General features: G+C 39.0%; 1 protein-coding gene across 2 annotated transcripts in view; it reads left to right on the forward strand.

The window, feature by feature from the left end:
* LOC135467625 (DNA polymerase delta catalytic subunit-like) overlaps positions 1–15,933 on the forward strand; it is a 46,412-nt gene that overhangs the window by 14,083 nt on the left and 16,396 nt on the right. For both annotated transcript variants that reach the window (XM_064745403.1, XM_064745404.1), the window contains exons 14-23: positions 322–438; positions 1,556–1,669; positions 4,116–4,263; positions 5,058–5,153; positions 6,325–6,462; positions 7,679–7,851; positions 8,416–8,568; positions 11,545–11,647; positions 12,430–12,562; positions 14,634–14,747. In XM_064745403.1, the coding sequence (XP_064601473.1) occupies positions 322–438; positions 1,556–1,669; positions 4,116–4,263; positions 5,058–5,153; positions 6,325–6,462; positions 7,679–7,851; positions 8,416–8,568; positions 11,545–11,647; positions 12,430–12,562; positions 14,634–14,747 (1,289 nt within the window). The remainder of the gene's footprint in view (positions 1–321; positions 439–1,555; positions 1,670–4,115; positions 4,264–5,057; positions 5,154–6,324; positions 6,463–7,678; positions 7,852–8,415; positions 8,569–11,544; positions 11,648–12,429; positions 12,563–14,633; positions 14,748–15,933) is intronic.

Below are 15,933 nucleotides of genomic sequence, written 5' to 3' on the forward strand. Positions count from 1 at the left end.
TTGCCATTCTTAAACATTATCTGCTATATGGTAAATGACCTAAATTTTGTTTAAAAAAGCGCAGTTTCGGAGGCAAATATTATAACATATTACTTGCAGTCCTGAAATTTACATTTTTCCTGCAGGAAATCATCCTGCATTCCAAACAATCCTCAAAACCCTTTGTTAAGATCAAGATAACCCTCAGAATAAGAAAAAATGTAGAACGCAGTCATGGGTGATATTTTAAGTTATTTACTGTATGTTGTAAAAGAACATTTGAATAAATCAGTGCTGTGTGAATGATGTTATGTACATTGATCATGTTTCTGTGTGACACAGGTACTATGACATCCCCATAGCCACGCTGGACTTCTCCTCTCTGTACCCTTCTATCATGATGGCCCATAACCTGTGTTACACCAGTCTGCTGAATCCTGGGGTTATCAGTAGAGAGGGGTGAGGGTGGAGGCTTTCTTGTTCACTTGGCAATATGTATTGTAATTCTTCAACCTTTTCAAGTTTACAAGATGTTTTTCGAAGCACATTCTGAGGGCATAAATATTTTGTTTAGAAATTAAAATTAACGATTTTGTGAAGCCCTGAAATTGGTTAACCCAACCAGTGTAATTTTGTCTCCGAACTAAAGTTGCAGAAGTGACAGTGAATGTTGCTCTTCCCTATGCAGTGCAAAAAGGTTGAGAACTTAGGGTACATTTCTGGAGTTTTGAATGTAGGTGTTAGAAACTGTTGCTAACATTTCATTTGACATCATGTGCCTTTTAGCAAGCTTAATGTTTAAGTGTATATGCATTGTTATCTAAGGTAATGACTGATAATGAAAAGATTAAATCATTATCACGGTGAGTACAAATGTGCTGTCATTAATGCTGGAAGTGTAACAGATTGTTAATGTTACAGTGGTACTTCAGTCCCAAGTGAAGAAAAGCTAGGCAGCAATATTAAAATGATAGAAAGAAAAATTTACAATGAATAACAGCATTAAACTTTTCCCCATGTGACGTTGAGTAAGGCAGTTATGCTGGAATGACATCATGCGCCTTTGAAAGTACGATGTCTATATGTCAATGATGAGCGACAGCCAAGTGTTCTTTCATGACGTGACACCAGGCAAAATTTAAAACGACACCTTTTAAGAGGACACTGGTTTTAATATGGTGCAAATTTTTTTCCAATTTAGGAAAGCAATTCAAACTTTGTCCATCTTTGTTACTTAACCCTGCTTTTAAGATTTACAGGCCTTTACACTGGAATAGCTCTTTAAGGCACAAACGACCATAAGTGAGAAGGTCTGCCAGCAACCTGCGGATTGTTGTGGGTTTCCCCCGGGCTGTGCCCGGTTTCCACCCACCATAATGTTGGCCGCCGTCGTATAAGTGAAATATTCTTGAGTACGGCGTAAAACACCAATCAAATAAATAAATAAATAAATTAAGGCACAAATATTGGGTATTGATAATGTTGGACTTTCTTTTGTGGTTACTTGTAACTTGTAGAAAGGATTACACATACATGTTATCATTTTGCAGACAAAGTTTTGCTGTATTTTTGTCAGGTTGAGTGCAGAGCAGTTCATCAAGACCCCATCGGGGAATTACTTCTGTAAGAGCACCGTCAGGAAGGGTCTTCTGCCAGAAATCCTGGAACATTTGCTCTCAGCAAGGAAAAAGTAAGGTTGTTGTGTTATTACAGGGTTGCCCATCACTTCTGTAGACCTTTTCTTGAGATTGACCAATTATGCATCTGGTCACATTATAGCCTAAATGTCTGTAGTAATTAAAATGTTGAGCCCTGGCTGGCTTAGACATTTACAGTTCAAGATCAACTGCCCCGGATTTAATTAGGAAAAAATGCTCTTTAATCTAATTACGTTGTAAAAAGTTGTCTCCAGTTTGGCCATCTTATGGGGGAAAACTTACCATACACCTGTGGCTGAGTTAATTTCCTTTTGGTGCAATGACTCATTCTATAACTAATGCTGCTAAAATACTGTCATTGTCTTCTACCTGTATGACCAGCCCCTCTAGCACATTTGGTAGAGCATCCACTTGGGGACCGGTAGATCCAGGGTCAATCCTAGGTTGAGCCACACCTAAGACTTTAAAAGAGGAAGTTGGAGCTTCCTCACGTGGTGTTCAGCATTAAGGGGATAGTGCAACGACTGGATGACCCGTATCAGTATAATGGCTCTGGCGGGGCGGCTTACTTGCTTTCAGTAAGACAGTGAAGCAGCACTAGATAAAAGAGCAGTGGAAATCCGTCCTGCAACAGGGAGCCCTATTACATACAGTCATGGAAAAAATTATTAGACCACCCTTGCTTTCTCCCATTTCTTGTTCATTTTAAAACCTTGCACAACTGAAGGAACATTTGTTTGGGCAAAGAAAGTGATGAAAACAGAAATAGTTCATAAGGGTTTTATTTAAGAGGTGATATCTATCAGTTCTCTATGACTTTCTTGACAATGACCAAAATCACTTAAGTTCATACATCTGTAGATGTGGCAACTGTATTCTCAAAAACATTTTGGCATTTCATTTTTTCTCCTGTCTCCTAGTCACGTAGTCACATGACTCTCAGTCTCACACGGGAGTTAGTACTTGATTGCATGCCCATTGTTTTTGATGACTGCAGCCATGCGCCTTGGCATGCTCTCCACCAGTTTGTTACATTGCCCTGCGGTCACAGCAGCCCATTCCTGTTGCAAAAATTCGAACAAATTTGCTTTGTTTTTGGGCTTGTGGTTCTCCATTTTGAACTTGATAATATTCCACAGGTTTTCAATTGGATTCAGATCAGGTGACTGAGCAGGCCAATTCATGGTTCGAATGTTCCGGTTCTCTATCCAGGTTTTAACTGACCTTGCCGTGTGGCAAGGGGCATTGGCTTGTTGGAAAATCCAGTCATTCGAGCCAGGAAAGAGTTTAGCAGCTGATGGAAGAAGACTGTTTTCAAGAGTAGCTCTGTATGTGACTTGGTTCATTCTCCTTTCACACAACTGCATCTGTCCTGTTCCACCCATACTGAAACAACCCCAGATCATCACTGATCCACCCCCATGCTTTACAGTAGGAGCAAGGCAGTCTGGTTTGTAGGCTTCCCCAGGCTTCCTCCTAACCATTAAGTTGGCTGGAGTAGGCATCAACTCAAAATTGGATTCATCACTGAAGAGAACTTTAGCCCAATCATCAACAGTCCAATTCTTGTGATCCCTCGCAAAACGCAAGCGGGCCTTCCGCTGCCTCTCGTTGATGAAGGGCTTCTTCCGTGCCCTGTGCGACTTTAGACCAGCTTCAAGAAGTCGGTTTCGAACTGTTCTTGCTGAACAAGTCACATTTGTTGACAATGCCCACTCATTTCTAAGGTCTCTGGAGGTCTGACGACGATTCTTGATACAGGACCGGATGAGTGCTCGGTCATCTCGTGGGGTAGAAAGACGTTTCCTGCCTCGACCAGCTAGCAGTTTTGTAGTACCATGTTCGGCTTGCTTTTTCTTGGTGTAATGAACTGCTGTCTTAGAGATCTTCAGTTTTTTGGCCACTTGTCGCTTGCTCAATCCAGTATCCAGCTATGCCAAGATGGCTGCCTTTCTGGCTCCACATAATTCTTTCGTTTTAGGCATTATGAGAGCTGACAACTACCGAGTTGTGCTGCGTCTTAATATATAAACAAGAGACCCCTATTTATGTAAGCCTACATGTAAACAGGAAACCACTCTTTATGTAAGTCTGCATGTAAATGGAAAGCATGAAATTGCCTGGCATACACCCTAGGAATACAACTGACCTTAAAGCATATCAAATACGACAAAGTATTATGGAATCAGCTGGATTTTTGTCGTATTCATTGTAATCTTCGGTTAATACACCTTTAGGGTTGCCAGGCATTAAAATGAACAAGAAACCAAAGAAAATATGAGTGGTCTAATAATTTTTTCCATGACTGTATATTCTAAGGCTTCCTTCATCGTCATATGACTGAAAATTGTTGAGTCTGAGGTTAAACCCCACGCACTCATTGACTCACTCACTCTTCTACATTTATGTGACATAATCTGACATTTTTGGCATTATACTGTGTACTTACTATTTAGTATGACATGTTTGTGTGTGCAGAGCAAAGGCTGATCTGAAGAAAGAGACTGACCCTTTCAAGAAGAAGGTGTTAGATGGTCGGCAGCTGGCCCTGAAGATCAGCGCTAATTCTGTTTATGGGTTCACGGGGGCCCAGGTGGGCAAACTGCCCTGTCTGGAAATTTCACAGGTACTGTATACAGAGGGAGATTTAATTGCAGTTTATTTTAAATTAAGGTAGCAGCAATTGTTAACCTTGTGATAAGTGTCCCACATCATTGTTAAAATTGCAGATTTTATTCGCAGGGATACACCACAGTTAATCAAACGGGTAAAAGAGTCAATGCAGCTGTAGTTTAACATCCCAAGGAGAGGCTCCATAATGAGTGATCTGTTTGTGGGATTGGCTGGAGTTGTCACCCTTGTTCCCTTTTGTAGTTATTTATTTAATCCACATTAGACCCAGTAATAAGGACCAGTCTCCTATGAAATTAGATGAATGATCGTTTTTAAAAGGGTGTTCTATCCTGAAAATATGCTCTGAAAAATTACACTTATCATAAAGATGATGAAATCTTTTCACATCACGATCGGATATGTACTTTTGCATCTGTACATGCTAAAACCCTTAGAAGGATTCCCGATTACCCTAATTCTTCAAACTTTTCAACCGCCTCTGCAACCAATATTTGGAAGTATTTTGGGAGGGCCAATGGGTGAAGAGAAAGTATTTTGGGAGAGCCAATGGGTGAAGAGAAATAACTTGCACAGTTTTATGAAGCTTGCATCTCTAATGGCACAAACAAATCATTTTTAGCATGATTTTCTTAATAATTGTGTGCATGAATTCCACTGAAAAAAGTGCTTTAGTGATTGAAAACATTTGAAGATTTACACTATCTTGAACTGTATTTTTCAGTAGTATTGGATGATTTGCTTTGAATTAGGAGTTGTTGATTTATTCCAAGTTTTCTGATGTTTCAGAGTGTTACTGCTTTTGGTCGTATGATGATTGAGCAGACCAAACAGTACGTAGAGGAAAGATATACCATTGCTAATGGCTACAAGCATGATGCTAAGGTAGGTGTGTCATCCAGAAGTTACTGCCACTTTTAATCTGATTACCTTTTAACTTTTGGTCAAGTGGCTTAAGGAGGGTTGCATGGCCGAATGGTTACCATGCCAAAGCCCCTCAGCACTGGTTGCTGTGAGTTCGAGTCCAGCTAATGCTGGCTTCCTCTGTGGTTGTATGTGGGAAGGTCTGCCAGCAACCTGCAGAGGTCTTGGCATTCCCTGAGACTATTCTTGAGTATGGCATAAAACACCAGTCAATTGGATAAAATCAAGTTGCTTAAGTGTTCAAGGAAAAGCAAATTCAAATTTGAAATTTGTGAGACATCAGAGAGGAACACCATTATTAAAGAATGTAAGCAATCTGTGCTCATAATATTGGCAAGTATATTGCGTAATACTTTGCTCATTCCGCTTGCTGTTAAATATACTGTGGGATGATTTTTTGTTAATACTGCGTGGTGACACAGTTATCAGATAGCCAATCAAATAACCAAAATACCTTGTCATGTGATCCAGTATAAAGCTCTTACAACATGACTGACACCACACATAAACTGGATGAGAACTGTGAAGGAGATTAAAAAAAACCTTTCAACATTAGGAAACTAAAAGTTTATCTGGCAAATATGGTGGCATTGAAGAAAATGGGCTGATGTGTGCTGACTGGCATTGGAAAATCACTGTAAGTTAAGAGTGCTCACGTTGTACATCGACTCTAAATCAAGACAACAACAACAGCTGGTCAGCCGGTGTTTGGAAATGGTTAGAGGCTGTTATGATGTTGGCTTCCCCGCTGATCAGTCTTACCAACATGCAAGAGGATCAACTTAATTAATAAGAACAATCTCCAGTGGTAACTGTGAAGGTGAACTTATTCAGGGGTGTCATACGGGTGTCCTAAGTTAAAATTCTTCCAAACAATCATTGAGCAGCTTCGTTTCATTGGTTGACACAGCTTGTAAATATTCATGTCATTTGTAAATATTCAGGACACTTGTCAATATTCATAATTACTCAAGTATACCTATAACGGAGAATGGGCCTATGTGTATCAGCGGGTTGATACATATGTATATACCGAACTTGTTTTACCAACAAGATCTGCAAGGCTGTTATACTATATTTGACATGTTTTTGGAATGAGATTTTCTTGGAATTAATCATATCTGTTTTTCAGGTAATATATGGTGACACAGATTCTGTGATGTGTAAGTTTGGGCTTGAGACAGTAGCTGAAGCTATGGAGCTGGGCACGGAGGCCGCAGAGTTCATCTCCAGTAAATTCGTCAGTCCCATTAAGCTGGAGTTTGAGAAGGTGATGATATATCTGTTCTCCATACTGTGCCTTGGTCTTTGTTCATTTTCACTATGAATATTGTACAATATTAGGTTGCAGAAATTGTCAACAAATTTCTGAAATACTGTTTAGGTGGCTTAAAGCCATAATCATTTATTCACTATAGTTATATATCTGTATATTTCTTTGATTAAAACCAATGTGGAGTAGAGAGGAAGAATTGCTCAGTTTGAAGGAGGATTCTTGTGTGACGGTATGTGAAAAACAGTCCGGAAAATATATGACCAATATATTTGATTTATTTGATTAGTCTTTTACGCTGTACTCAAGAATATTTCACTTTTCCAACGTCAGCCAGCATTATGGTGGGAGGAAACCGGGCAGAGCTTGGGGGAAACCCATGAGCATCTGCAGATTGTTGGCGAACCATGACCACCATAAGTCATTCTTGTGAACATTTGAGTTCTTTGCATTTTACTTTGTCATTTGATTTTATTTATTTATTTATTTGATTGGTGTTTTTCACCGTACTCAAGGATATTTCACTTATACGACGGCGGCCAGCATTATGGTGGGTGGAAACCGGGCACAGCCTGGGGGAAACCCACGACCAACCACAGGTTGCTGACAGACCTTCCCACTTACGGCCGGAGAGGAAACCAGCATGAGCTGGACTTGAACTCACAGCGACCGCATTGGTGAGAGGCTCCTGGGTCATTACGCTGCGCTAGCGCGCTAACCAACTGAGCCACAGAGGCCCCGTCTTTGTCATTTGAATTTGAAACTGACAGTGCATGTCAAAAATACATGTAGTTGAAACCAGTACTTAAAATTTTTGTTTTCTGGTTAATAAAAATAAAAAACAAAACAAATCAAAACCCAAAACAAATGATGTTGGTAGACGAGAAAGTTTTGATGAGTTGAGCTGTAAATAAATTGCCTTCATTAAAAATGAGCGTGTATATCACTGTGTCACATTGAATCTCTTTGTTGAAAGAAAAAATTGTAACATTTGTTCTATAAAATCTGTGGTAAATGCATTATTGAAAATTGTTGGCTTTGCTTTGTTCATGAAAATCAGCAGGGCTATATGTAAAATTTGTATTGTTTTTGTTGAGTACAAAAAAATAGAAAGAAAACAGTAGGTTCTGCTGGAAGTATTGCACTGATTACATGTAGTAAAAAGCATAAAAGCTAACATGATACTTGAGGAGTTCTCTTGTTGTTTGAACAGGTATATTTCCCTTACCTTCTCATCAACAAAAAACGTTATGCCGGACTCTACTGGACAAACCCTCACAAACATGACAAGATGGACTGCAAAGGAATTGAGACAGTTCGTCGAGACAACAGCCCCCTGGTGGCAAACTTAATCAACACTTGTCTCCAGTTGTTACTTATAGACAGGTAATTTCATAAATATTGATAAAACTCATGCACCTAAGGGACTCAAAATCATCAAAAGTACATTTGTGACTGGGTAATTAGGATAAAATAAAAAATGGCTTTTTTCGAGTTGTAAAAGTTCCATCTTACCATTGACCCACATCTGCATATATATTTATAAAGCAGTTAGCTGTGCTATATAGAATTATTAGCAAGCGTTTCAGTAAATGTGATATGTGACAAAAATCCTTGATTCGAGTTTTCTGTTCTCATCTCAGTTATCTCCATGGTGACAATCGTTTATAAACCAGTGTCCCTTAAATCTTTAGTTGGTATACTTGACTAAACTTCAGCATCTCTTATAGTTTTATCTTCTTGATTAGATGTCTCTTGGTCTTCATTTAACAATTAGATGACTTTTTGTTCGTTTCTTATTCTGACCATGCTAAAAGATATTATTACAATTTATGCAAAGTTTCAAACACTCGTTCATAAGCTGTATTTGTCCAGGAAAATAGTTTATTGAAAGTTCTTGCAGAACTGTGTAGGACTTACTGCACATGGTGTTATTTTGCTTTGTGACAGAGACCCAAATGGAGCTACAGAATATGCCAAACAGACCATATCTGACTTGCTGTGTAACAGAATAGACATCTCCCAGCTGGTCATCACCAAAGAACTGACCAAGACGGATGATGAATATGCAGGAAAACAGGCCCATGTGGAGCTGGCCAACAGGTGAGGTGGTCAAAGGATTCTGTCTCACCCCATCATATGGCATGTAGCTTTCATTCTCTGTGGGATATATGATTGTGGGCTAATACCAACCAGATTTGCCGGCAGTGTACTACAGTCTCACCACTAGCACACTTCAACCAGACTTCTTGTGTTGTACAACCATTCTAATAGCATTCATCAGATGCTGGTTTAAGTTTGCCATAGTGTACTGTCTGTGTAGGTAGGAACAGCATTCAAATTCAGCACGTACAGTACAGCTCAGGCTAAAAGTCAAACCCAGGCAGGAGATTAGTGTGTTCCTACCGGGTTTGTAGAGCGCCCGTAGACAGCTCAGGAACAGACAGTCACCTGCAGAGTCAGCAATACGTCAACTGTGACTGATTACACACACGTGGCTGAGCATTGTTATGCCTATGCGATGGCTGTGGAAAGTTTACAGCAGAAAATCTAGTTCCTTGTAAGAAGGGCTAACACAATACATGAAACTGAAGTAAAATGTTTTTGATCGCAAAGTGGCAAATGTTCTTTTAAGTAGTGATTTATGAGTGGGTCCATGCGAGATTTGTAATAGATCACCACAACTGCTAAAACTAGCTCATTCTTCATCTCCTATAAAAAATGTTAAAAAGAGCACAAATGTGTTTCACTTCCTCCTTAGAAGGTTTTCCTTATTGTGGAAATAATCTGCCAGTGAAAAATTATCTGCCACTTAGAAAACCAATTTGACACTTTAACTCTGAAAGGCCGTGCAACATCAACAACAACCATGCAGTATTACAATACGAATTTCATGTATAAAAGTGGTGAAAAAGAAAAACACAATGAAGGACGAGTTAGATTTTGTGACTTTGTGGAGAATTTGTAGTTGGTACGAAACCATATAAGAAGAACACCCACATAGTAAACGCATGTGGGAAAAAATGATTCATTCTAAAGGTTTTTCCCCCACAGAAAAAGAAGTAATAATATTCCATTTGCACCAGTACACTTTGTTTGAATTTTTGGCTCACCTGACACAGTGTGCCTTAAATATTTTATTTTCTGACCCTTTGACTCCAAAATGCCATCATGGAATTCATTTGACTATGCTAATATATGCTTAACAATACATGATTTGAACCAACACCGGTATGAATTCAAAAATTAAATTTTATTTGTGAGCTTGAATAAAAGATGAAGTAAAATGTATGCGAATAGCTTATACGCATATCAGTAAACATATATTTACCAGTAATGTTTTTTCTATTTAAACAGTAATGTTTTGGTGTTAACTGTAGTTGTGTGAGAAAATATCGTGGGTGTTAGGCATCAACAGCAAAGCGGGTTATTGTCTGCTTAATTAAACTACTCAGAAATGTCAAGCAGAGACCTGGAGGAGGAAGTTATGCAGTCTTCAGTGCCCTGCGGCGACAAGATTGGAGAACAATAGGCGCATGGTAGTGCATTAGGAGTAAATAATACTCACAAGTGTCAAACTGTGTTAACTGACCCACACTGTATGGTTTTGAAAATATTAAACAAGAGGAATACATTAATCTCTCAAAACTGTTGTTTTCTCTGTTTCTGTGTAAATCCCTCTTCTTTATGACTTGCCGGGTGGCAATTTGGTTAGCAAGTCTGTAGACAATCATTTGTGTAGGCTAATCTTGAAAACTTCGTAAGCACACCATTCTAATTAAAAAAAAAAATGAAACCATTTGGGGTTACTATTTGAAAACACAGATAGCTGTGGCTAGGCATACATGTCCATTAACCGGAAGTAGCCAACCGTGAAAAGTTTGCAGCTTGGTGATGCCTGATTCTGCCCTGAACTTAAATGTTTTGAGTTGTTTTCTTTTAGTTCTTTGATATGAGGCTTAGTCTATTCTTGCAGTAATATAAATTGCATTAAAAGCGATAAATGATAAGACACAAGACTGCTGTCTGCCTGTGTTGGGACAATGCCCTGGGCAGGAAGGGTGCGGTAGTGCATGTGCTTGATTCACAGGAAAGTCTCATTGGTTTGTGAAGTTCATGCAGAGATTGGGTGAGTTCACTGTAAAGTCTCTGTGGCAAGGTTCTGTATTTCATAATTTAAATGCATATCAAAATCAGTAGACCTGCGACAACCATCGACACCAATAGAGGACTTTGATCACATATTTACTCCCACAATTAAGTTGATGAACTGATTTTATTGTGCTAAGGTAGGCTATACATTGCAAGATAAATTTTCCGCCTTGACGGCTAGTATATTTTCACATAACTGAACAGATTATGTCTGCACCTTCGTTATATGGAACTATATTCACACCTTCCGATGATAATCCTACGTGCCTCAGCAGGTCTCCGACACAGTTCAGTAGAGGGTTTGTCAGGTGTCGATAGAGCGTTAATCAGTGTCTCATAGTGTGTTACGAGTGGTAAACGTTTAAGATTTAGCCTGAGCTGTACTGTACATGTACAACTGGAGCAAACATAACACTACTCTAATGCAAAACTGCCATGGATATAGAACATTGACATAAAGGCGGTTTTAATCCTGCCTCTGATTGTAGCATGGATTTTTATCATTATGTTAAAGCTTGTTCATTTTAAAATAAATAAGAATACCCTTAGTTTCCTATGAAGTCATTGAACCCTTTACTGCCACATCGGGGTCAAATATAAGAACGTTTTGATACCCTTAATACAGATACTCAAATTACAGAACACTCTAAAAAGCCTTTTAAATGTTGGAAAAAATTCCCTACAATCATGTTCACTGACTGTACAGAGGTTTATATGCAACTTTGACAACAACAGGTGGTAAATAAAGCATTAATTTAATTTTTCCTAATATCTTAATAGTTTAGCCCAGATTAGACCACTTAGAGGGGGCACAATCTAAAAAGCTGTATTTATCCCTGCACATTGTCATATCAAACATACATATTTTTATTTGTGTTACCTGGCCAAAGTCAAATATAAGTAAGATTTACATTTCTTATTTCTCAGGATGAGGAAGCGTGACCCCGCAGGTGCCCCCCAATTGGGCGACCGGGTGCCTTATGTGATCATTGCAGCATCAAAGGGTACAGCGGCATACATGAAGTCTGAGGTAGTATTGTACAGTAGTGAAGCATATCACTTCTCACAGCTGGGCTTTGTTGTCCATTAATTTATATTACTTTCAAAAGCCAAAGACTAGACTTTTCATTTACATTGCGCATGGATCTTATGCATGTGCTTGGTTCCAGTCTGTCAATCATCACAAAGCCGGCATCCAATTGCTTGTGTTATTCAGCAGTAGTATTGTCCCGCAAACAAATGAGCTCCCTCAGTGTGTGTTCCTGTTTGTGGAACAGAGAATTATTGGTGTGGCCGCCACTTGCTGTTCATGAGGCATGCAAAAGCTAGCTCTGCATGTGCTCATGCATGTAGTTATCTCCCTTTACACTGTCTTCCAATGCAACCTTTTACAGCGTTTTAGGATTGTATTATATATGCACTTCTCCATCAGCCTCAAACAGGCTAACTCAACAGCAGAACTCTCCAGTGCCATCTTTTCAGGGACATTGTCCAATTTCTCATTATTTGTTTTTCTCAAGACATTTGGGTTAGAATGCTTAAGTGTGCACACTATTCTAATGTGGAACACTCACATTTTCAGTATTTCCTTTTTCAAGAAGCTCACGTACAAATTTAATGTTTCACAGGCAGTTTCTTGTAATAAAACCAAGTTGTTGCCAGACATTCCCCACACTGCTGGCAGACGTTCCCCACACTGCTGGCAGACGTGGCAAAAGCAATCACTGAATCACTCACTTGTGTACCACTGGAGCTGATATTTTGTGTCAGACATGTCAGAACTGATGTAGGCAATGTGTATTTCTTTGACAGGATCCTATATATGTACTGGAGAACAACATTCCTATAGACACTCAGTACTATCTAGAGAATCAACTGTCCAAACCGTTGATGAGGATATTCGAACCAATCCTTGGTGAGAAGAAGGCAGAGTCAGTGTTGTTAAGTAAGTCAAGCCTTCAGTTTTGAACGGACTTTCAGCCTGGGGGATGTCTTAATTGCCATCCCCAGGAATTTTTCATTAGCACAGTGGCAGTCAGTTTTATGGATGTAGTGTTCGGGGTAAATCAACGAGCTTTGGCAAGTTGAGGGCAAACCGTTTAAACAGATGCGCATATGTTTCAATACAGATAATGAAATGATTGTTGTGAACCACTGACCCACAAATAGTGGGAAGCAATGAATCTACAAGTCCCCTGTTCAAGGCTGGGATTGGATCCACACCTCAGGTGTCCTTACCAGCTGATCCACGGGGTCTTAAGACACATACAGTAAATAACCTTAAGTTTCGCATGCAGGCAAAGAAAGTGTATCCATAATTCAAGAGATCATTGGCTGGTCATTGGAGACTGGTGAGTGTGAGCATGACCATGTCAAATATCTGTCAAAGTGCAGAGCTCTTCATGTACAAAGCAGAACTTCATGTATAACAGAACTTAGCACCCTGCCAATCCTTACTTGCAAATTACCAGCAGACGATGCTTTTAAAGTGACAACATACATGTATAATCACATGGCTCGAAATCTCCATGTGTCTATTATATCCGTTGATGGCCTGATTTTTGCCGACGAAAGGCCAAAAAATAAACTTACCTGTCGCTGGCGACACCTGGATATATTTGCATACCGATAATCATAAAACATGCACTTTATTCTGAACTATAGCCAGGCAGTGTTGTGTGAACTCCTGATACGTCGGCAAAGCGGACAAATCCTATCTGACTCCGCATATGCAGGACTCGCACACGGTGCTACTGAAAATGGGTCATATGTAGTCGTGGGTCAGACCATTAGTTGATTGCTTGGTAAACCGAAATTTATGTAAAAGCAGCAAAATTTTGTGTAGGTGCAAAATTTCAATACCAAGTATTCAACCGGACACTTGTCCATGCTGCACACAAATTTTGACGAACAAGTCCATTTTTTGGCAGGACATGTTCGACAAGTCAATGATAATATTCAAATTCTGGGGGCTGATCACCCACTTTCGTCATCTTAACTCAGCCAGTGCAAAAGTGAACGACACTAACTGACGGGTGAAACTTTACATCATTTAATGTATTCTAAGGAAATAAATACATGCATGAAGGACAAGAAAAACACGCCTGACAGACAGACATACCGAGTGACCAAATAAGAGAAAAAGTGAAATTAAGGTAACCTAATTTCAAAGCCTGGCTAAACCAGTAGATATTTGAAATTCAGCTTGAAATCTGCATCATTTCTATGGCTATTATGCAGACAAATTGTATACTTCGTTAATATCACTCAGCACTGGGTTACCTTGTGTAGGTACATGTATATACTAACTTGAGTTGAAATCCAGTTGAGTGTCGTTGACATGGCATCCCAGTAAGGCAGCACTGTTAAGTACATGTAGCAGGGGCTGATATCATATCGTAATAAATGTGTCTGTTAATGATTCGCCAGGTGCTAGACTGCACCATGTTTTCTCTACCTTTGTAAACCTGTAGTAATCATGATGTTTTATGACGTAAAATTTAAGCGGAGTTAGTTGATGAACTGAAATCATTTTGTGTATGGGACGCGTTATTCTGTCATGGTTCCAAAGACCTTTCATTAAAAGACAGGCATTATTCTGAAACATTATTGAATGAAAATTAAAACTAGCAGAATGGAGATATATGCAATTTTTTTTTTTGACATGAACAGGCGTTATATCATGGATTCATTATTTTCTATGGTGAAATGTAAATTTGGCCACTCCTTGAGCAAATGATTGTCATTGAGGTTCTGCCTAGGTTGGGCTACATGGTGACATTACTTCCAGCATAGTCCTACTATACTTTTATGGGCTAAATGCTGATATTCATTCAAGGAGCTTTGTGTTAAGGAAATAAATGAGCAGGAAATTGGAGCTACCCATCAAAGTGATATTGCTTTCCTTAATTTGATAGAAAAAATTTCCTGTTCAATTGATAGATTTTTGTATAAAAGCATTGTGTTCAGAATGAAATTTGTTTAAAATTTGGCTGGACCTTAATGATATTTTTCAGGAGGGGAGCATACCAGAACAAAGACTGTTGTCACATCCAAAGTGGGAGGCCTAGCCGCTTTTACCAAGAAAAAGAGCAAATGTATTGGATGTAAAGCTGTACTTGAAGTGGAAGGTATGTATGTTGATAAAACTTTTTTTTATCAAAATGTTATTTTTAAAAAAAAGTTTTTGTTGTTCAGTGGCTATTATTGGCTACTTCATGTTATGTGTCTTCTCTTGGATTTTATTTGCAAATTGAAAAAAAAAGCTGTTTTTTTTCTTTTATTTTGAGGTGTGTTGACTTAGATATGATGTTGTCATTTTGTTTTCTCATTACCCATACATATAACTTGTGTGTTAACATTAACACCCCTGGTAAAATAGCTTTCTGACAAAATTTAAAAGATTTTCATGTGGTTTTTCCTTTGTTCTGTTTATTTTATCAGTAATAAGGTCTACAGCATTTTGAGTTTTTTATCTAGATACCGTCAGTGACTCAGGAGCCTCTCACCAATGCGGTCGCTGTGAGTTCAAGTCCAACACATGCTGGCTTCCTCTCCAGCTGTTAGTGGGACAATCTGTCAGCAACTTGCAGATTGTCGTGGGTTTCCTGTGGGCTTTACCCGATTCTCTCCCACCATAATGCTGGCTGTGTTCGCAGAAGTGAAATATTCTCGAGTATGGCGCACATGTGTAACACCAGTCAAATAAATAAATAAATAAATCTAATTCTAACACTGGCAAATGCGTACAGCACAGAGAATAGAGATGTCAACTGCATATATCACATTTATTGCATATATTCACGCGACCTAACAATGTTGTTGAAGAGTAACGTCGTAGCGTTCAGCAGGGTTGTTCCAACCGCAAGGAGGATCGGTTGGTACCGCATACAGTTTAAACGTATGAAAACCAACTATATGACATCATCAACATGAAGCCGTGCAATCTACATGTACGTCAACATAACGAAGTTTAAACATTGAAAAACAACAGCAAAATTCTATGTACACGTTAATTTATTTATTTTAATTTTCCATTGAAATATTGATGATCAAGTCAAAAATGTCCAGTGTTCATCATTTTATATGGCGAATAAAAAAGTCTTTTTCAGCGCGCCCATATAAGCCCTACCTCTTTTTCCAATGTGACAAGTGGCAAGTAAGTTTCGGAAATATCCAAGCCTGCAGGCCTTCATCCTGTACTTCATGTTTTCATTAACTGGTAACATCCTCCCTACGGTACCGGCGTACGTGTAGACAGTTTTTTTCGCATGTTCATTCACTGCTGCTGACTGCCGGAGCTTCTTGCATAGGCAC

Source organism: Liolophura sinensis, chromosome 6, assembly GCF_032854445.1.
Source record: "Liolophura sinensis isolate JHLJ2023 chromosome 6, CUHK_Ljap_v2, whole genome shotgun sequence".
NCBI classification, from domain to species: Eukaryota; Metazoa; Mollusca; class Polyplacophora; order Chitonida; family Chitonidae; genus Liolophura; species Liolophura sinensis.